Raw genomic sequence first — 23240 nt, 5'->3', positions numbered from 1 at the left:
TTTATTATTTTGCGCTTTTGAAAGCATATATGAAAATATTCGGATAGCAATCACTTGCCACCGGCCGCCATAGCCGAATGGTTTGGCGCGTGACTACCATTCGGAATTTCAGAGAGAACTTAGGTTCGAATCTCGGTGAAACATCAAAAAAAAAAAAGTGCCCCTCGGCAGGCAATGGCAAACCTCTGAGTGTATTTCTGCCATGAAAAGGGTCCTCATAAAAAATATCTGCCGTTCGGAGTCGGCTTGAAGCGGTAGGTCCCTCCATTTGTGGAACAACATCAAGACGCACATCACAAATAGGAGGAGGAGCGCAGTTAAGCACCCAAAATGGGTGTATGCGCCAATTATATATGTATATATATAATCACTTGTCACCACAATGACTAACCTCTCCAAATCAATCGAAGCGTCACTACATACATAAATAAGCAGTTACGTGGCATTTTTCAGTGATTCACCATCGTATGTGAATATAACTTCAAAAGGTATGAGAATTTCACTGTGCAACATTCAGGGATTACTGAAAATAGCTTTTAGTGAAGAAATATGAAAAGGAACTAAGGGAAATTTTTCTAATACAAAAAAAAAAACTAATTATTTCACAAAAAATTTTTTTTATAAAAACAGATACTTTCTTATAAGAATTTAAAAAATTTAAACAATAAAAGCTTTCCTATAAAATGCGATATTTTCTAATAAAATTTTAAAAATACTAAAATAAATTTATTTTTTATAAAATACACATTTTCAAAAAAGTTTGAAAAAAAATTTCAAAAATATTTGAAAAAAGTTTGTTCTTATAAAAATTAGAAAAAAATTATATTCCTATAAAAATTGATATTGTCTTATACAAATTTTAAAAATATTGAAAAAAAAATGTAATATATTTTCCTATAAAAAGAGATATTTTCTTCAACAAATTAAAACATAACATTTTGAAAAAAATAAAAGAAAAAAATATTTCTTATAAAAATTAAAAAACGAAAAAATTTTTTCTTATACAAATTTAAAAAAAATGTTTCATATAAAATTACAAAATAATTTTTTTCTTATAAAAATTTGAAAAAAAATGTTCTCCTATAAAAATTGATATTGCCTTATACAAATTTTAAAAATATTAAAAAACAATGTTTTTTCCTATAAAAAGAGATATTTTCGTATAAGAGATATTTTCTTATAAAAAAACAATAAAAATATTAAAAAAAATGTTTTTGAATTTTGTTCTTCATGAAACAATGAAGACTTCGAAAACAAAACTATTTTCCCATAAAATGAAACATTTTCTTAAACAAATTGTAAAAGTATTAAAAAAAATGTTTTAAAAGATGTTAGAAATTTTAAAAATATTAGGAAAAATGTTTCCCCAATTTTTTTGTTTTTTAAATTAAAGAAAAAATAAAAAACTTTTTTCTAAATTTGTTTCTCATAAAACACACTTTTCATAAAAATTTTGAAAAAAAAAAATTTTCTTATAAAAAGATATATAATTTTGTTTTAATTTATTTTTTTATAAGAAATATTAAAAATATATTAAAAACATGTTTTTTCTTATAAGAAAAAAAAAATACATGTAAAAACATTCTCCTAATTTTTTTTTTAATACAAAATGTTTTTATAAAAATTTTGGAAAAAAACTGTTTTCCTATAAAAAAATATAATTTCTTATAAGACTCTTATAAATATTTAAAAAAAAAATTTCTTTTTCTTGTTTTTGTTATAAACATTTACAAAAAAATTTAAAAACATTTATTTTTCTTATGTTCGAATATGTTTCAATTTAAAAACTCTACACCAAAATTATCAACATTTTATTAATATCAAAGTTTTTAAATTTGTTTCGAATATATTTTTTGAAAATTGACTACAATGTCCAAAATATTTTAATCACTTAGAGTCGCTCTGAGATAAATAAAAAAAAAATTATTGTGAAGGACTCGAAGAAATACCAATCCTCTCCTTACCTTGAAAGTCCCTGCCTAGCCGGTTCATCCGGCCAGCAGATCCTCGTTATGTGCGTGAGACCAGGACTTGAAATGAGCCTAATATCGAAGTATTCAGATGCGGTCGAGAGATAAGTCGGGCATTTTCCGAGTAATTTCGAACGCATCAACTTCGAGCTCAACACACCAATTGCCGCTTGGCAGAGGAAATGTTTACTTTCTATGTGTATCTTCCCCTAGAGTTTTAGCTTCTCACTTATTCACTTGTGTATATAAAAGACAAATTTATCCACATTAACACTGCGCGCCTCACTCTTATCAACAGCTAATAAATTAACTACTCTTTCCGTCCATTGCAGATCGCTGAAGTGTGCGCGCATAACACTGCACATGAATTTATTCACATCGTTTGCAGCGAACAACTCACTCTGGCTGATTTGGTATTTGGTGGTGATGCCCGACTCGGAAATGCTGAACAGAAATCCGGTGCGTTGTAGTCTTTCTTCAAAAGCTTTAGCGCCTCGGGCGTGAAAGGAAAAGCATCTACCCCATATATATTAATTTAATGGTAGAGCTTGTAGTCGCACCAGTGCACACAAAGGAAATTTGCATACTATAATTGCATGAAGGCAATAAAATGCACAATAGTCGAAAATGTTACGTATACGCCATGCCATGTGGGCGCAAACAATTTTTTAATTTAATTTATTTTACAATACTTTTTTTATATTTTCAATTTCTGCCACTGTAATTCAATTCAATAACCGTTACCATGCCAACTGCTCCTATTATATTTATTTGCGTTTATTCATACGTTCTTCCTAGCCCACATGCGTTGCGCTGCATATAATACTTCACTATTTCCTGCTCACAAACTACGCATGGATGCTTTGTGAAGGCTTCTATCTGCACACAGTGTTGGTGTCTGCATTCATCTCGGAGAAGAAACTTGTGAAATGGCTTATAGCGTTCGGTTGGGGATCACCGGCAATTATCATATTGATTTATGGCTTGGCGCGCGGTCTTGCTGGTTCAGACAAAATCATTACTGAGTGAGTATGAATTGCAGAAGTGCTTTCTTATTTGACAACTGCTTATTTAATAAATAAGAAATAAGAACGAGTACCATTGTATAACCCTTTTGGGGTAAACCAATTTGGCGCTAATTTAATTTTTAATTTATTTTTCTCCATCTTTTTTTCTCCATCTTTTTTTCTCCATCTTTTTTTCTCCTTCTTCAACTTTTAGATGCTGGATGAATCCCTCACCATTCGATAGTATACTCATGGTACCTGTTTGTATTTCGATGTTCCTGAATTTGCTGTTCCTATGCAATATTGTGCGCGTTGTGCTGCTCAAGTTGAAGGCACCAGCCAGTATACAAGACAGCTGTGGACCCTCACGCACCGTCCTGCAGGCATTTCGGTGAGTTGCGTTGTGGGAGTATTGCAGGCCTGTTGCCAATTTAATGCTTTCCGACGATATCCTAGGTTACTGACTTTGCTTTTTCAAATTGAATTATTAATTTGTAGATTTCTTGTTGCACTAGGCGAGTAGTCTTTTGAGATTTTGTATATGAAGGTAACTTTACATATCTATATCCATATACCCGTATGAGGCTTAGGTTCTTCTTTCGAAAAACAAATGTTTATATAAAATCTTGTGTAGAGTTACGTTTTATATTGTTAAATTTTTTTGTTATGTCGATTCTCCATTCATTGGTCTTATCCAGGACTTTTCTTATTGGGAACAATAAAGTCCAATTAGTTGGTTGATGGTGAGCTTCAGACTTTCACACAATACGCTCACTAGCATTTACCATACAGGCGATATTTAGAAGACTAATCCCGCAGTAATGGGCATAGATTGCAAGATCGCCCTTCTTAGAACCGGTAATCATGTTTTCTTTCTAACATATTTTGCATAAGAGCTAATGCATGCCCCTTACGATTACTTGCATACCTTACTTTATCTGGCCACCATGCCAATAGCTAAGGCAGACCGTCAGTTCCCGCGGCTTTGTTGTTTTTTAGCCGCATTATCGCTATTTTCACCTTGTCATGGTCGGGTAGCGGAACGCAGGTCCCATCGCCAACGATTGTGGTATCGAGACCAAAGCATTTTCTGTGATATGCGTAGCTGTCACTATTTAACGAGTTTCAGCAGTATTCCTCCATAATTCTAGTACGGCCTGGATGTCGGTGACCAGATCGCTGTCTTACAAGAGAACGTCCCGGTCTTGAAACTTTCTGTAAGCCGCCGATGGATTGGTCACCACGATCGTGTGACATTATTTTATTTTACCTCATTGTTTTTAGAATTTAAGGTTAGGTACGGACTCGAAGACTACCAATGCAGATTTCGTGGAGGCAAGTCTACAATCGACCATGAATACGGGCTAGATGTTCACTGCCTGTTCATTGATTTCAAACGAGCCTTAGACAGTGTTAAAAGAGATATGATCCAGCACATATTGCTTATTCTTGTAATACCTGCCAAACTAATAAGGCTCGTTAGCGCAACGCTCACAAATACACAAGAAAAAGTGTTAATGCAAGGGAAGCTCACAGAGTCGTTCCCTATTGAAACAGGTGTAAAACAAGGTGATGCCCTATCAACAGTCATATTCAATTTGGTGCCGTAAGGGAAGTCAACAAAGGTGGTACCTTGATAACTAAAACAACCCAAATATGTGCTTATGCAAATGACATCGCTATTCTCTCAAGAAATAGGAATGACTTAAAAGAAATTTTCTTAAAAATAAAAGAAATTTTCTTAAAAATTAACAAAATTCCGAACGATATTGGCCTTTTTGTAAACAAGGGCAAAACCAAATATCTGTTGAAATCGAGGCAGCCTGCACAGATGGTAAAATTTCCATGTAGGAGCCTATAATTTTGAAGCGGTGAAGCATTTTAAGTACCTAGGAGTTATGTTCGCATGTAGCGGTGATTCAACTTCCGCCGACAGTGATCGCATCAATGACGCCAACAAAGCGTATTACGCCAACTTCAACTTGTTCAAGTCCCCAATTTTGTTTAAAGCTACAAAGTTCACTATGTATGTCGATTTAAAAATCGCTCATTGCTCTGTGAAAACCGTATTCTAGGGATCAAAATAAGAAACTTTGCCCAAGGAACCATACCTCTAAAACGAATTCTGATGTCCCCCAATTTGGGTCAAACGAAAAATCACACTTTGACCCATTTAGAGTGCTCCAATCGAGTACAAATGTATGACCGACCCCCACTAACTTTGGACGGCCGATCCACCCATGCCAGTGGCACACCCCCTGGAACTCCTGTGGGGGGTTCCCCATACAATTATTTCAAAATATCACCATTTTTGGCCTTTACATGAGAAACGAAACTAAAAAGTTCGACCCAAATTGGGGGACATCAGAATTCGTTTTAGAGGTATGGTTCCTTCTGCAAAGTTTCTTATTTTGATCCCTAGAATATGATTTTCACAGACCAATTAGGCTTTAAACTGCACAAATATTACTATTTTATGATTATAATTTGACTTTGCCAAAAGAGATGCCTGTTATCCTTGCAGCAATTGATCTTCAACGGTTTCATGTAGGTTCGTAGAGAAAAGTCCAAAAGTGTCGCAGAGTAGTTTGGTTCTGATGGTCAATGAAATATTATTGGTTGGTAGCATGAAGTAAATTTGAGCTGTCATTGCTTTCATATTAAAGCAGCATGGCAATCAAAATATTTAGAAAAACTTCGCGTGTGCAAGCTATGATACATTTTTGGTGTAATAAAATTATAATTTTTTATGATTTTTTTTTTTGATTTTTTTTTGAGGTAATTGACCTTGCCAGGAAGTGGTCGACTGAATCGACCTCAGAGGTTCTTCACTCGGTCTTTGGTCACCCAGGGTAATCGCACCACTTATTTCTCAAGAAATCGCAGATTAGATGGAGCTCCAGTTCTTCATGTACTATTTCGAAAACTCTTTGGCCCTAGTACAATAGATAAAGAGTTTTCCAATAATAGGTATTATTGGTGAATGCATTGCACTATCGAGAGATGATAAACGATTTTTAAGGCCGGAATTGGATGGTATTGATCTGGACAACGTGCCACACAAGTAACGAAACCATTGATATTTTACGGGAAAAGTTTCCGGACCGTGTTATCTCTTGAAAAGGTGATCACAATTGCCCACCGAGATCTTGTGACTTAACATCTGGTGACTTTTTTCTTTGGGGCGTGAAAGAGAAGGTCTACGCAAATAGCCCAGGGTCGATTCAAGACCTCAAAAAAGGAGTTCGTAAGGCTATCGCGGACTGCGGGCAGCCACTTTGCAATTCGGTTATGGAAAATTTCATGAGAAGGATATTGTCCTGTAAGCGTAGTCGTGGTGGTCATTTGCCTGATGTTATTTTTCTCTATTAACGTCATACTTTCCTCTTTATAATGAAATAAACATCCGGTCATTTATATTAAAAAGTAGCATTTTTCTTTGAATACCAAAATAAAATCCCTGTTTGGGAAACCCAATACAAGGCTTTGAGGCCATTCATTTTCCAAACTTGTAGCTGTGCTTACCGGCCAATAGATGATCGGCTCATGCGCAGTCAAGCTGGGTTTACCAGTTAATTTCCATTGCAGTGGGAACCTTTCATTCAGAACTTTGGGAACTATTGAGAACTTTCTCTGTAAGTGTCAGGGTTTGACAGTCAGACGTTTAAGGTCGACAGCCCGGGGCAGTGTTCCAATCGAAATTCCATCAAGCTTCTCCGTTACATCAGCAACTCTATTCGGCTTTAGATACCTTCTGCCCGTTGGAGGTCTCAAAATGGTAAAGGTGCTTTAGTGCGTCTTATTGAGTATTGACCGTTTGATCTACCTCGTTGACCGTTTTGAGTGACCAAACTTTTTTTTTCTGGAGAAAATAGATAAGTCTATTAGCAGAAAAAGTATCTAAAACGTTTGAAATTTTGATGAAAAGCTTTTTAATTGGTTGATTTTTTTTAACATTAATTTGTGTGGCTTATTTCGCCATTCTGCATTTTTTAATGCATTCTCTGCAAGAGGAAATATATGGCGTAATTGCATAAAGAAAGAAAAGTATTTGCTAACATTTGTTCTGTAATGAAAAGTCTGAAATTCCCGAGGCGAATCTATTAAAGGTGATACGGCAAATCAGCTGATTTGTTTTCTTTTTTTCACCATGTCCATATGGCTCAGCCCAGAATGAATCAAGGAGAATTAATTTCTTGTTTTCTACTTTTCCAATACTTTGGTTTGGATTATCAAAACCAAACGTACAAAATATTGTTGTTGGTCTAGTGCTACCACCTTTAATGAATGCGCCTTGGTAATTTCTATTTAATTTCGATACGTCATTGTGCAAAATAGCAAAAATATTTAAAAAAATGTATTGATTTGAGTTCAAAAGATGTCAATTTTCGACTTTATTCGTACCGCATTTTTATCCTATCAACTCTGTTTTCCTCTTCTTTACAGCGCAACACTTCTACTTGTGCCACTCCTAGGACTACAATACATTTTGACACCATTTCGGCCAAAAAACAATCATCCTTGGGAACAGACTTACGAAATTATTTCAGCATTTACCGCCTCATTTCAGGTAAGTACTTAATACCAAAAGTAGATTACACAGCAGTGCTGAAAATCGATCAGGCCTCATTGTGTGCTTTGCATGCCATTAAATAGAGTCTTTATTCACTCACTTTCGCTCGGTTTTGAAGCTGCATAAGTAAGCATATGTGTACATGTATGTATAAGTATGTGTGCGAACAGTAGGTATGTAAATAATGGGCAACTCACTTCGTGTGGATTTTTCTCTACTACAATTGACAACTCAATTCCTTGCACTTCCCTTTCCTCTTGTCTTGTCTACTTCCAGTTTTCAGCAATTACTCTAACGAGATAATCCCCCGCACACTAGAATTTCAAAATCAGACAGGAACATATGTAAGTTTTTGTTTTTGTTTGTACGTATTTCAAAATTAGACAAGAATATTGTGCAGAATAAGCGACAGCTGCCAAGTGCAACAATGGGCCATGGAAATGCGTTTAAGGCTAAGCACATGGCGAAGGCAGTTGAAATTAATTTATCTCGAAGTGTAACCGAGGGGAATTTGATCAGTTAACAATAACTGATTCAGCCCAAATAGACTGCGATGCAAGTCACTTAACACCATGTAAGGCATGTTGTGCAACAATAAATTTCCTAATCTAAACGATTAAAACAGAACAAATAGTTTGGCACATGAAAGCACAAAGCTCAGGCAGTATTAAGTGATTACTAAATGATTATTAGATATCAAATTGAAAAGCTGTGATATGTTAAGTTTCAAGTTAAGTTTGTAAGTGAAACTAATTTGTTATTAAACGTGTCGGAAATTATTGTATGGCTTTGTGGATACGAATCTCTTTATGAAAAGTTACTATGCATTTTTGCTTTGCCAGGACTGCAGTCAGCGGGTAATCAATGCTTGACATAGGTTTCCAGATTTCAGTTAATCAGCATATAATTCATAAATTAGAAAAAACGGTTTTCCCTGCATTTGCATTAAAATAAATAAAAATCAAGCTGGTAGTAGCGCAATTGGGCAACTTTTAGTTCATTCTACTCCATTGCAGTAAGCAAAAATTTAGAGGATTTTTAATTTTGCGATATCAAAGCACTTATGCTAATAAAATATATAAATCGATCAACTTCTGTCCGTTACCGGATGTCTCGTTGCGCAGGCGGAATTTTCCGACAGTGGGAATAAAAATTCCCTTCTTGCCGACCCTGGCGTTGAAGTCGCCAAGAACGGCTTTTATGTCGTTGCGAGGGCAACGCTCATAAGTACGCTCATATTATAAAAGGAATCTTTGGTCGCATCGTCCTGCTCTTCCGTCGGGGCGTGGGCGCAAATGAGCGAGATGTTAAAAAATCGCGCTTTGATGTGAATTATTGCGAGTGGCTCGTGCACCGGAGTGAACGACAGTACTTGGCAACGAAGTCTCTCTCCTACACTATAACTCCAACACCGAATTTGCGTTCCCTTACATGGCAGCTGTAGAGACGTCGCAAGATCTTAAGTTTTCCTGCCTTGCCCCGTCCATCATATCTCTTGAATGGCAGTGCTGTCAGCCTTTACTCTCACGAGGACATCAGCCTATCGGGCAGAGGCACCTTCCCCATTAAGGGACCGGACATTCCAGGTGCATACCCTCAAATCATAGTCTTAAGTTCGTTTGCAGAGGTCGTCATCAGTAAAGGTAGTTCTCATCCGAGGCTTTTTCAATCATTTCATTGGGGGGAGATTTTAAGTGGCGGGTCCCAAACCCAGCGCACAACCAGCTATACTGAACTGCTTTGCCTTCTAACGTTATTCACTCCCTAAAGGGTGTTCGGAATTTACCCAGAGGATACTTGGGCTAACCCCGGGAGTTGTGGGCTGCTTGAGCCATATGCAGAAGAATCGTTCCTGGCCACTCCCAAGTGAATAGCGATCAGTAACTTTCCCCACTTGCGTGGACTTCTACATATGGAACCATCCTCCATATAAATATTTCACTAAATATAATAAAACTACCAAAAAGTTTGCATTTTTTTATTTTTTCTTTATTTTTTTATTTCTATTTTTTGTAAGAAAAGTTAAATTAAAAATCACAACAGTGGGACGTATGATCCGTGACAAAGGATAGCACATCAATATTTTGACGAGAGTTATGCAAAATATCGCGAATTTGTTAAATGAAAAAATTCCTCATAATTTTACGACAAAAATAAAAACAAAAACATCAAAATTGCACTTCGTACTACTTGAATTCAATGAGATATATCTCTTTTTCTTCTTCTCAAAATCGTTTTATGAAATTGTACTGGCTACTTGGACCTTAGTCCAATCTATCATTGCAAAATAAAGTACTTATTTATCGAACGATAATTGCTCCAATCTGGAAATATGGAATTGAGATTTGGGGCACTGCTACAAAAAGTAATCTAAGTATACTTCAACGAGCCCAGTCTAAAATACTTAGGACCTTAACTAATGCACCTTGGTACATACCTAACGCAGATATTCATCGCGACCTTGATATCGATACTAATTATGAAACAATCCAAAGCGCTAGCAGAAGACACATAAATAGATTATTAACGCACACAAATCCTATGATGAGAAGACTACCAAATAAAGAAAAATCTACCCAAAGTCGGCTTAACCGTCAAACAGCAACAGATCTTGCAAAATGCGTGTAATCAATTGTCAACTAATCGTATATGTCAGTGTTTGTTAACCACTTGTTTGGAGTTGCCTGATCTCCCATCGGGCGCGTCCCAGGTGGTGGATAGGGAGCCCTGGCATCACAAGAGTGGCCTTCCCTGATGGGGTGGGTTCAACACTCGTGTGATGACTCAAAGTTGGCATAGAATCAGGGTGCCATCCGCGAACCAAACTGGCTAGGGAGGAGTCCCGAAAAAAACCAAAAAAGGTAATGGGAAACAAAGGATCTATTACTCCAGGTGGAATCCACACAAGTGGCAATCCACCCGCTTCGGCGGCAGGGGCATGGATTCTGGAGGCCCCAACCATTACCCAAGTCTCTCAGCTCTACGAGCGAGAGCGCATCCTGGAGGAGACGGGGGTTGCTATCGCAATCTCCTCTCCTTCAGAGTCTGAAAAACGTTTCCCTGCTTCTGAGGGCCTGAGTTGTGAGGTCTCTTCGGTGGCTGCACGACTTCCCAAAGAAGCAGGAAAATCGAAGAGCGCGGCAAGGAGGAAGAGAAAAAAGCGGCGGGCAGAGCTCATGCGGGAGAAATCCTCATGTGGCTCTGCCGGCCCTTCTGTGTCTGTGTCTTCCAAACGACCTCGGTCAGCGGAAGTGACTCCCACGGAAGCTACCGAGTCTTCGGTGGGCACAGGCACTCCCAAGTTGTCTCGCTCTCGAGGCAAGCGGAGAAAGGCGGCGGCTGAAAGCAGCACACCTCCCTGCCCTGCGGTTGCCGCCAATGACCGAGCCACGACCCCCCAAGGTACGAGCGCGGTCTTGGCGCCAGTCAATGTGGCGGGAAAAGGTTCTGCTGAGCCACGTCTCCATCGGCGCCTCGACAAAATGTCCAGCACTGCTGTCTCCCGGCGAAATCTTCGTCAGTGGAGGATCGGGAGCTGGACCTTCGCCCAAGCACATCCAAGGGTGCGGCCAAGCCATCCTATAGCGAGAAGGCTGCTGGCCCACGACCTGTGGCTGTGATTGGAAAACTGGGGCCTGACCATCAGCTGACGGATGCAGAAATCAAATACTGCAAAAGCCAGCTGATGCGTCGGGTTATTGCCTCCGGTCCGGAAGCCAACGCGAAGGGCTATGAGACAAAGGACGGCACCATAAAGGTGACGTGCGCGTCTCTGGCCAACTTCGAGTGGATCAGGACCGCGGTCAATAACGTGCCCCCCATGGGGACCACTCGCTTCGCAGTCTACAGCGAGGAGAGTGTACCCCTCAGGAAGGCCATCTGCTGGATTCCGGATCCAGACCTGTCTACGGCGGATGTCCTATCCTGTCTACGTGCCCAGAATCCGGGCATCAACACGAGGCTTTGGCGAGTCGTCTCGTACACTAAGAGTAAAAACCGGGACGGGAAGGAAGGGGCTACTCTTGTGGTGCGAGTGGACGAGGCCAGTGTTGATGTCATGGGCTCACGGTACGGGAACCGTCTGAGTCTCTTCCTTGGGACGGCCAGCTTCCATGTCTTTCCCAAATGATTGACTCGGCCGATTCCTGTAGCTATCGTCCCTTGACGGTGACGCAAATTAACTTGCAGCATTCCAAAGCCGCTACTGCACTACTAAGTAGAAGGCTTTCCCAGCTGCACACATTACCCCACATAACAGCAGTGCAAGAGCCCTGGGTCTTTAGGGGCCGTCTCTGTGGCTTAAGTGCGCTGAAAGGGGCCACGTTACTATATGACAGGAGTTCTAGCAGACCTAGGACCGGTCTTATAGTATCATCCCATCTCACTGTGACGGGTCTTGAGCAATTCTGTTGCCAAGACCTGGTAGCGGCTGAGGTGTGTTATAGAGGTAGACGCGGATGGTCGAAGTTTGTGATTGCATCTGCTTATTTTCCTTACGATGCTCTGGAAGGGTCACCACCCGGGAAGGCCACTAGTCTCGTGAGGTTCTGTGAGCGGCGCAGTCTAGGCCTCATCCTATGTTGCGATGCTAATGCCCAGCATACAATCTGGGGCAGCAGCAAGTGCAATTTACGGGGCTCTCGACTATTCGAATTTATCGCGTCCTCCTGCCTAGACATACAAAACAAGGGCTCACAGCCAACGTTTGTAACGGCTAGAAGACAGGAGGTGATTGATCTAAGCCTATCAAACTCAAAACTTGGGTGGTCAATCAAGACCTGGAGGGTCCTTGCCGAAGATTCGTGCTCGGACCACAGGTACATTGAGTTTCAGTGTGGCGAGGAGGCACAAATGCCATTGCCCTCTAGAAACCCAAGAAAAACAGACTGGCAGAAGTTTAGGGAGGCGTTGCGGGACCTTGGCGTTGCGCCACCAAGACTTCGAAAAGAACAGGCCATTGAGGCGGCTGTTGAGAAACTCAACGCTGCCCTAACCGAATGTTTTGAGTCAGCCTGTCCAATTCGACCTCTCCCCAGCCGGACTCCCGTTCCTTGGTGGAATCGAGAGCTCCAGATGCTGAGGCGCGAGTCGAGAAAATTTCTAAACCGGGCCCTTCAGAAGAACTACAAGAGGCTTATTCGGGAATCGAAAAGAGCCTCCTTTAGGGAATTCTGCAGCGGTATTGAATCTCTGAGTGACACGGCGAAATTGGTTAGGATCCTGAAAAGGGACCCAACGGCAAAGCTGGGGTCACTTAGGAAATCTGATGGCTCCTTCACGGAGCGGAAAAGTGAGACACTCAGCTTGCTGATGGAGTCTCACTTTCCTGGTAATCAGATAAGCATCAGCCGGCAACAGCCCTTATTGATAGAGGCAGTTGTCAGAGCTGCTATACCTTCTCGGCATGACTGGTTCGTTGCCAGATCTGTGGTGAATGAGGCCGCCATTCGATTTGCCATCAAATCTTTTGGCGACTACAAGTCGCCCGGACCAGATGGCATATATTCTGCCATGCTGAAGGAGGGTGCAGAGTTCGTGACAGCAGCCCTGAAGAAAATCTTCTCGGCATGCCTGGCACTGGCTTACATACCACGCTCTTGGAGGATGGTGAGGGTCGCTTTCATCCCAAAGGTTGGAAAAGACGACTACACCAGCCCCAAAAGCTTTAGACCCATCAGCATGACCTCTTTCATGCTGAAAAGTCTCGAACGACTGGTGGAACTGCGCATACGTCAGAAGTCGCTGAAGGCTCACCCTCTGTCTCTATTTCAGCATGCCTATCAGAGTGGAAAATCCTGCGAGTCGGCACTGCAAAACCTTGTTGCTAGGGTAGAGCTGGCCATCGACAGGAGGGACTACGCTATGGGTATCTTTTTAGACATAGAGGGGGCGTTTGATAATGCCACTTTTGATAGTATGTGTAACTCTGCTAGTAGGCACGGCGTAGACCGGGTGCTAGTAAATTGGATTCGTTCGATGCTGGCCCAAAGAATCATTTCGGTGCGAGCAGAGGAAGATCTGCTGGTGTCATCTGGGGTTAACAGAGGCTGCCCCCAAGGCGGTGTGCTGTCTCCGTTGCTCTGGTGCATGGTAATCGATCCTCTACTCACCACCTTAAACGATTCGGGAGTCTACGCACAAGCATATGCGGACGATGTTGCTTGTTTGGTAACAGGTTCTTCGCTTACGAACATCTGCAGGAAAGTGCAGAAAACTCTGGATCGGATTGACACTTCGTGCTGTGCGAACGGGCTGTCGGCAAATCCCGCCAAGACTGGTATTGTCCTCTTTACCAGAAGAAGGAAGCTTGATGGACTCGTTCTGCCAAAGCTAAAAGGAGTCACAATCCAGATATCCAAGGAAATCAAATATCTTGGAGTAATCCTCGATAGCATGCTCCTATGGAAATCACACGTTGAAACAAAGGCATCAAAAGCGCTGACAGCTTTCTGGCAGTGCAAAGGTGTCTTTGGGAAAACGTGGGGTCTCTCTCCTAGCAAGGTCCTATGGATCTACACGGCTATGATAAGACCCATTATTACCTATGCATCAGTGGTCTGGATGAGCAGACTCTCCCTAGTGGGAGTCAGGAGGACCTTATCGAGACTACAACGCACTGTGGCCATCTGTTGCACCGGAGCTTTTCCGACTCCTTCAGGCCCGGCACTAGATGCTCTGATTGGTTTACCACCACTTGATGCTTTCATCCGAGGAGAGGCCTTGAAGGCCATCTGCAGACTGAAACACAGTGGGAACTGGTACGGCCCTTGTCCGGCATTGGAACACAGAGAAGGCATGGACATCGATCCAACGATTCTCTCCATGCCCCTTGACTCCATGCCATCAAGGGTCGTACTTGAAAAGAGATACAGTGTAGTGCTACCAGAGGCTCAGTTGTGGGGAGACTCAGAAAATGAGCCCGGCAAACACTGTTTTCGCATTTTTACGGATGGCTCCAGGACCGAGCATGGCTCCGGCTCTGGGGTCTACGTGGAATCCAGCGGGACAGAACTGCACTTTGCTCTTGGAATGAATGCGTCTGTGTTTCAAGCGGAGGTGTATGCAGTTCAAGAAGCGATGAACTTTGTTGTGGAAAAACGATGGAGAGGCAGATCTATATGTGTCTGCAGCGACAGCCAAGCGGCGCTTATGGCCTTAGACAGCCCTCAAACCACATCAGGGGTAGTGAAGTCCTGTAAATCCAGGCTGAACTATGTCGGCAGACATAATAGCCTGATGCTAACATGGGTCCCGGGACACGTGGGTATCGCGGGTAACGAGACCTCTGACTCCTTAGCTAAGATGGGCTCTGAGGCCAACTTCTTTGGCCCAGAGCCCGCTTTGCCACTCCCCTCTGCGGCCATCACGGCCACGGTTAGCAAATGGGTAACTACTACCCACAAGCGAGCTTGGCAGGCTGAGAGAGGCTGCAGATGGACAAAACTGATGTTACCTGTCATGTCCGATCGACTGTCGCAAACCCTTCTGTCATTAAGCAGAGGGGAGTGCAGACGGCTGGTAGGACTGATGACGGGCCACTTTCTGTGGGCAAAGCACATGGAAAGGTTGGGCATCTCAGACAGTGTACTCTGCCCAGCTTGTGAAGAGGAGGATGAGACGGCGGACCACTTCCTGTGTGTCTGCCCCGCCTTCGCTCGAATCAGGTTTGAGGTCTTTGGCACTGACGTGTTAAGAAGCGACCATCTTGGCTCCTTGGCACCACAAGATCTACTCAGATTTCTTCGGAGATCGGGTAGATTTAAAGAAAATTAAAAGGGAATCCAAGTGTAGTACAATGGACTCAATTAATGTCTGAGTGCTGCACTGGCTAGTTGTCCCGACAAGAGAAAAAAAAAAAAAAAAAAAAACTTGTTTTTAAATAATATGTTTATTTCTTCTATATGAGCTTGAGGACATTGGCCCTCCAATATCACTCTCATTCCATCTTTTTGTAAATCAAATTACTTATTGTCTAACGACAGGTGTACTATTTTATGGAAAAAAAAAACAAAAATAAATAAATTGGCGCGATAAACTCTTACGCGATTTTGACCGAGTCGAGTAGGTGTTTCTTTGTCTACTAACCGCGTTCAGTTGGACACACCAAGTGCAACCAAGTCCTTCTCCACCTGATCTTTCCAACGGAGCGTTTGTATCCATTCGGACGACATGACCCAGCCAACGTAGCCACTGGATTTTTATTTGCTGCGCAATGTCTATATCGGCGTAAAGCTCATACAGCTCATTGCTCCATCGCCTGCGATATTCGCCGTCGCCAACGTGCAAAGGTCAAAAAATCTTGCGCAGAATCTTTCTCTCAAACACTCCAAGTGACGCCTCATCGGCTGTTGTCATCGTCCACGCTTCTGTGCCATATGTTAGGACGGGTATAATGAGAGCCTTGTAGAGTGTTGGTTTTGTTAGTCGAAAGAGTACTTTACTACTCCATTGCCTACTTAGTCCACAATAGCACTTGTTGGGAAGAGAGATACTCCGTTGAATATCAAGGCTGACATTGTTACAATGAGATATGGCATTAACTTTTCTAGAAAAATTTAATTGAAATGATAAATTTATCGAATTATTATAATTTTGTCCAAAAAATGAAAACCGAGTTTATATGGTATTGCTTAGACACTGAGTTATACTTTTATGCAGAAATAGTGGGCATACAAAAAAATGGTCCCAATTGAGCAAAATGTTGTAGAGCTAACGTTTTGTCGCAGGGTATACATATCTTTGAGACAATTGTTTATTTCGAGGCACTATAGCTTTATACCATCTCCGATCGTCTTTTGAAAGCTTACATATGGCAAAAATATGTAAATTTTTTGCGCAGTTTTGCTTTTGCTTCCTAACCAGCGCCCACTATGAGGCAAAGTCTGTACATCGCAGTAAGGATGACGTCTGAGGCAGACACAAATACACTTGAAGGTGCTTTCGATTATTACAACTTGTATATTATATAAATAAAAAATATGTCTTTACGGCTTGCATTGAAACTCGAAAGCGGATTATTTATTCACTTATTTAAAAATCCAAAAATGAAAAACAGATTAATGCTAAACAATTAAATTAAAAATAAATTAAACCTATAACTTCGTTTTATTATAAAAAATTTAACATTTCTTAAAGTTCAAAAAGAAATAATTTTAGAGAATACTTAGAAACTAGTTAAACAATTCATTTAATAATACTTTGAAGTAACGGGTGATTTTTTAAGAGCTACAGGAAAGTTTTTCAAAAAACACACGTAAAATTCAGAAAAATTCATGAAATTTTTATTTAAATCGATAGTACAGTCCATATAATTTAATGTTTGAAGATTATTTCATGCAAATGTTGACCGCGACTGCGCTTCAAATGGTCCATCCGCTTAGTCCAACTTTGGCATACTCTTTCCAATGTTTCGGCCGGTATCTCACATATAACTGCTTTAGTGGTGTCTTCCAATGCGTTAATTGAAGCAGGCTTGTCTGAATAGACATGAGCTTTAACATAGCCCCACAAAAAATAATCTAGACGCGTTATCTGGGTGGCCAATTGACAGGTCCCGAACGTGAAATAAAATGTTCATCGAACTCGCCTCTCAACAAGTCCATTGTTACGCGTGCTGTGTGGCATGTGGCACCGTCTTGCTGAAACCACATGTCATGCAAGTCAAGTTGGGGGAAAAAAGGTGGATATCATTTCACGGTAGCGCTCACCATTCACAGTTACGTTACGATTCGCAGCATCTTTGAAGAAGTATGGTCCAATGATACCTACAGTCCATAAACTGCACCAAACTGTAACCTTTTCTGGATACATTGGTAGCTCTGGCAATTCTTCTGGCTGATCTTCACTCCATAATCGACAATTCTGTTTATTTACGTATCCATTGATCCAACAATGAGCTTCGTCGCTGAACACAACTTTTCGATAAAAAAGTGGACCTTCGCCAACTTTCCAAGAGCCCACTCACCAAAAAATCTGCGTCGTTCGGCTTCAATTCTTGCACCAGCTGTATTTTGAAAGGCTTCACAACTTAATCCTTTCGCAAAATTTTCCACGTTGTTGAGTAACAGAAGCCCAATTGCTGCGAACGGCGATGAATCGATAATTTATGGTCATCATTAACACTGGCCGATACAGCTGCGATATTTTCTTCAGTTCGCACTCTACGTAAGCCTGTTGGTGGTTGATGGTTTGATGTCCAATTATGTAAATTTGGTTCTAAATTTAGTCACAATAGCTCGAATAGCCGCTTCAGTGGGTCGATTAAACTGACCATAAAATGGAAGAAGCGCGCGATAAACTTTCTTAACAGAACACGCATTTTTATAATAAAATTCAGTGAAATTATAGACCAAACTGAAGATGTTTGACAATTAAACAAAACACGAAACGTGCGTAAGCTGTTTAAACCAACTGTTTAAAAAGATAATAGCTAAAAAATCACCCTTTTGTACTTTATGGAAGAAATATCTATATCATATGATTTAAAACTGAATTAAATTCTCTCAAAATCCTAGAAATCGAAGCATTGTAAGCATAATTAGTTCTAACCGAGAAATATTATCATTTCGTAAGCTTCGCTGAAGAATATACAAATAAATTTTCTCGAGTACCGAAAACTAAACTGAGGCAGTGCGCAGTTACTACGATACTCAATGTCTTTCCACCAAAAATTAAAGCCGTACTGTTTGCTTATAAAATTGGTGATACGAGGCGTATAAGTAATATTTGTATTTAAAATTAGTCAGCAGTTTTCACCGCAAAAATTTTGTTATCCTGTGTGCACCCTGACTATGTGTGCGCGTGTTGCTATGAACAAATGAGTTGGCAAACATTTATTTTACTCTGCTTTCTAATTTTCAGTTGACTATGCGAAGTTGAGATGTTTACCTGTTCTGCATGAGTCCACACAGCCTCTCACGCCAATCTCAGTGTTTAACAGCAGAATGTTAACATTTAACATACTCATACTCAGGCGGTAATTAAGAATAAAGCAAAGCATCTCTATTTACTCACATGTATTCAAGTGCGTATGTGTGTTTATGCAGAGAAGCGTAAATGTGTACTAGCGCATGCATTGGTATGTATTATTTATTATATTTAACATATTCGTGCATGTACCCTGCAGTCAAAGCTATTGGTTCTGGACTAGCTAGCGAAAAGCTTGCCTGGTAGCTCAAGTAAATAGTTGACTTGCTTTATTTTTTTTTCCAATATATATATATATATATATATACCACCTTGATCTAAAAGTTCCTGGAACAACCGTCAGGTGACGCCCTAAGCTGACTGATTTGAGGCCTGTTATTTTGGTAGATTTCCACATCCGTGATTAACATTTCTACCAAAATTCTATCGCCCTTACTTGAAATTTGTAAACATTACGCCGTCTTGAATAAATCTAACTCTGCACGTAAAGAAACCTAAGAAATTTTGGTATAGTGTTCCGGTAACGAAAAGAACAACTGTATACGAGTGGCATAAACTTTTCAAAAGAGTTCGTGATTCCAACAAGGATTACCAACTGAGTGAGGATCAAAGAGTAAGTGGAGAGTTCCAAATGAACCAAGACGACAAACCACGCCGCTTTCAGTCGAAAAAGAAAGCGATGCTCACGATTTTTATAGATTGCACGAATTTTTGCTAGAAGGCCAGACAGATAATGAAGACTATTATTTGAGGGTTCTGAGACGTTTGCGTAAAGCAATTCGCCAAGAGAGAAAGGATTAGTGGGAAAGCATCCAGTAGATTTGCCATCGACTACACCTGATATGGCTCCATGCGTTTTTTTTTTGGTTCGTTGAGACAAAAACCCACTACGGGGAACCACATTGGCGTTTTAACAGCCGAAAACAGAACTGGAAAAATCAAAGATGGTTCTCATGACTATTCTGAAAAAAGAGCTCCAGAACTGTTTCGTGAGCTGAATCAAACACTGGCATAAGGGCGTTGCAGTTTATGGAGAGTACTTTCAAGGCGATAATATCACTTTTGAAAAATAAAGTTGTATTTCAATTTTCCGAATATATTCCGGGAACTTTTTAATCAAGTAAATGGCGCGTACCTTTTGGGTGTTTGGCCGAGCCCCTTCTCTTATTTGTGGCGTGCGTCTTGATGTTGTTCCACAAATGGAGAGACCTACAGTTTCAAGCCGATTTCGAACGACAGATATTTTTTATGAGAAGCTTTTTCATAGCAGAAATACACTCGGAAGTTTGCCATTGCCTGCCGAGGAGCGAATGCTATTAGAAAAATGTTTTTCTTCATTTTGTTCTTTCACCGAGATTCGAACCTACTGTCCCTCTGAGTTCCGCATGGCAGTCACACACCAACCCATTTGGCTACGGCGGCCGAAACTGATTTTTTTAATATAGCGAAGACTTACAAAATGTGAATTTCCACCTCATCAGTGTTATACGAGTTAACGAACTACATAGGAAATCTCTGATGACTAGTTTATGATGGACAAAGTAGAAAAATAACTCCATCAACATTTATACTCATCTAATCCGCATTTCGTGGAACTTTGAAAAAATAGAAAATTAGTTATTTTGCATACACCTCCCATTGGTAATTTTACAACTGGTGCCATTCTAGTCACTCTCAACACAGTTCATGAACTAAAATTTTTGCTTACTGGTTTGATGATTCGCTACAGGGTATGTACCATACATACGCATATACTCTCTATTCTCCAATTTGAAAATGAATTTTGGGAAATTAAAAGAAAATATTCGAAGAAAAGTTCAGTGAGTAAAAATTGATCTGGGAGTAGAGAGAGCAGTTCGAAGTTAAAAAAAATATTAATTTATCAATTAGTTCACGTACGCTTGAAAATTGAAGGCAAATATATACCATTTAAATGCAGTTTTTATTGAAAAATAAAAAATTAATAGGTCTATTTATAAGTTCGTGCGGTTTTACAACAGATGGCGTAACTTGATTATTATTCCATCGATCCACATTTCCAAACATTCATTGGAGAGCTACTGTCGTAAGGCACAAACGTCAGTATAAGTTTTTTATTTGAAGCGTAAACAACAATATTTTTACCACACTTGAAAATGTCGAATTTCGTGCCAAATAATGTGTTTTCGCGGGGAATTCTTCTTCATTATTTTAATATGAAGAAAAAAGCAGCCGAAAGTCATCGTATCTTGGTGGAAGTTTATGGTGAGCATGCTCTATCTGAGCGAACGTGCCAGAAGTGGTTTGCACGCTTTAAAAGTGGTGATTTTGGCTTGGAAGACGAAGAACGCGAGGGTGCGCCGCCAAAGTTCATGGATACCGAATTGGAGGAATTGCTCGATCAAGATCCGGCTCAAACGCAAGAAGAGGTTGCAAAAACTTTGGGAGTTGATCAATCAACCATTTCCAAACGTTTAAAAGCCATGGGAATGATCCGAAAGGTAGGCCATTGGGTGCCGTATGAATTGAAGCCAAGAGACGTTGAACGCCGTTTTATGGCATGCGAACAACTGCTTCAACGGCACAAAGAAAGGGTTTTTTGCATCGAATTGTGACTGGCGATGAAAAGTGGGTCCATTACGACAATCCAAAACGTCGGGCAACGTATGGATACCCTGGCCATGCTTCAACATCGACGTCGGCGCAGAATATTCATGGCCTGAAGGTTATGCTGTGTATCTGGTGGGACCAGCTGGGTGTTGTGTATTATGAGCTACTGAAACCGAATGAAACGATTACGGGGGATGTCTACCGACGACAATTGATGCGTTTGAGCCGAGCACTGCGAGAAAAACGGCCGCAATACGCCGATAGACACGACAAAGTTATTTTGCAACATGACAATGCTCGGCCACATGTTGCACAAGTGGTCAAAACATACTTAGAAACGCTCAAATGGGATGTCCTACCCCACCCGCCGTATAGTCCAGACCTTGCGCCATCCGATTACTATCTCTTCCGATCGATGCAACATGGCCTGGCTGACCAGCACTTCCGTAATTACGATGAAGTCAAAAAATGGATCGATTCGTGGATTGCGGCAAAACCGACCGAATTTTTCACAAAGGGAATCCGTGAATTGCCAGAAAGATGGGAAAAAGTAGTAGTAAGCGATGGACAATATTTTGAATATTAAATTTGTAACCATTTTACGTCAATAAAGTTTCAAATTTCGAAAAAAAACCGCACGAACTTATTCATAGTCCTATTAACTCCAACAAAAATCAGAAACATAAGCAAAATATAACAAAAGGTATACACAACTCACCTAAATTACTCACAATTGTTGTTAACTGTGATGACAATTTTAGTCTCTGCTTAATTTGCTTTATCTTGCTATCTGACACTTTGGATAGGAACTCATATTTTTTTAGTGCCTTAAGCGACACCACTAATGAGTTGATGTATTTCAATAGCATAAGAAAAATACATACCTGTCTATAAAGAGGAAAAGAAAAAGTAGAAATAAATACAAGTTGCAACAAAGGCGCCTAGAGCATACTCGCATGTGCCAAATTATTGCCTCACATTGAGTATCAAACAAAAATTGTGATAATCAGTGATTAATTTTGATATCCTTCTCAATGATAAATGATATTTTGCTTGCGGCATTTTCGTTTTTTATTCCTTTTGATGTTGTTGATTCGGTCTGTAATATTCGAATTTTATGTAATATAGATTAAGTAAGAATGGCACAACAAGTTAATGAATCTGTTGGTAAGAATGCGTGATCATACTTATTTTAGTGAAACATGAGCCCGTATAAGCCGGCCTACCTATAAGCATCATATTCTATAAATAAGCCGATTTTTTTTTAATGGAGACACTCAGTATATATTTGTAGCAAATACTTTACATCCAGCTTCAAGTTTACACGCGGATTCAAGTTATCCTTATTAAGAATATTGCCTCTGATAGTAGTCACATCGGCTTATTTGCTTTCTGTCGATACCTGACGCTGTCTTTTCATCGCCAAATGCAGTTTCGGGAATAAGTAACAAAGAGATTTCATGTAAAGCGATTAAAGTATTTTGGATGCTGTCGTAAGTTTTTCTGAAAATCGATTTACTCGTACATAGACTAGGGTATAATAAGAAGTAAACTGAAAGAAATTTCAAAGAAAAATAAAATAGATTTGAAATGTTTTCAATGTTGAAAAAATAGTATATCTTCGGAAAGAACTTTCGAAAAAACTAATTTTTTTGTTAAAATTTTGCTGCAAAAAAATAATTTCTGTAGCTTTTATTAAATATTACAAGAAATTTAGAAAAAACACTGTCTAATCTTCTCTTAGTAATAAGAAGTAAACTGGAAAGGTTTTCAAAAAAAATTAAATAATTTTGAGATTTTTTCAATGTTGAAAAAATAAAATATCTTCTCTTGCTTTTAACAATTTTAATTTCAATTTCAGTTAAAATTCACTACTTTTTAGAAAGAAGTTCCAACAAAATTTTTTTTGGTTAATATTTTCTTGCAAAAAAAAATAAGTTTTGTTAATTTTGGAAAAAATTCTATTAAAAATATAAAGAAGAAGGAAACTTAAAAAACTTTCAAAGAAAAATACAATAAATTCGAAAGATTTTCACTGTTGCAAAAATAAAATATCTTCGCTTCTCTTTAAGAATTTAATTTCAATTTCAGTTAAAATTATCTACTTTCTAGGAAGAAGTTTCGAAAAAAATTCTTTTTGGTTAAAATTGTCTTGCAAAAAAATAATTTTTGTTA

The 23240-nt window shown here is 39.7% G+C and overlaps 1 protein-coding gene across 1 annotated transcript in view; it reads left to right on the top strand.

Moving 5' to 3' along the window:
• The window catches only part of LOC128867418 (calcitonin gene-related peptide type 1 receptor), a 95896-nt gene that overhangs the window by 45106 nt on the left and 27550 nt on the right, over nt 1–23240 (top strand). Inside the window, 4 exon segments of the mRNA XM_054108609.1 lie at nt 2303–2429; nt 2769–2995; nt 3192–3368; nt 7424–7547. Of these exon segments, the coding sequence (XP_053964584.1) occupies nt 2303–2429; nt 2769–2995; nt 3192–3368; nt 7424–7547 (655 nt within the window).

This window comes from Anastrepha ludens, chromosome 6, assembly GCF_028408465.1.
Source record: "Anastrepha ludens isolate Willacy chromosome 6, idAnaLude1.1, whole genome shotgun sequence".
Classification (NCBI taxonomy): domain Eukaryota; kingdom Metazoa; phylum Arthropoda; class Insecta; order Diptera; family Tephritidae; genus Anastrepha; species Anastrepha ludens.
Note: the sequence above shows the minus strand (reverse complement) of the source record. Positions and strands in the feature narration are given on the sequence as shown.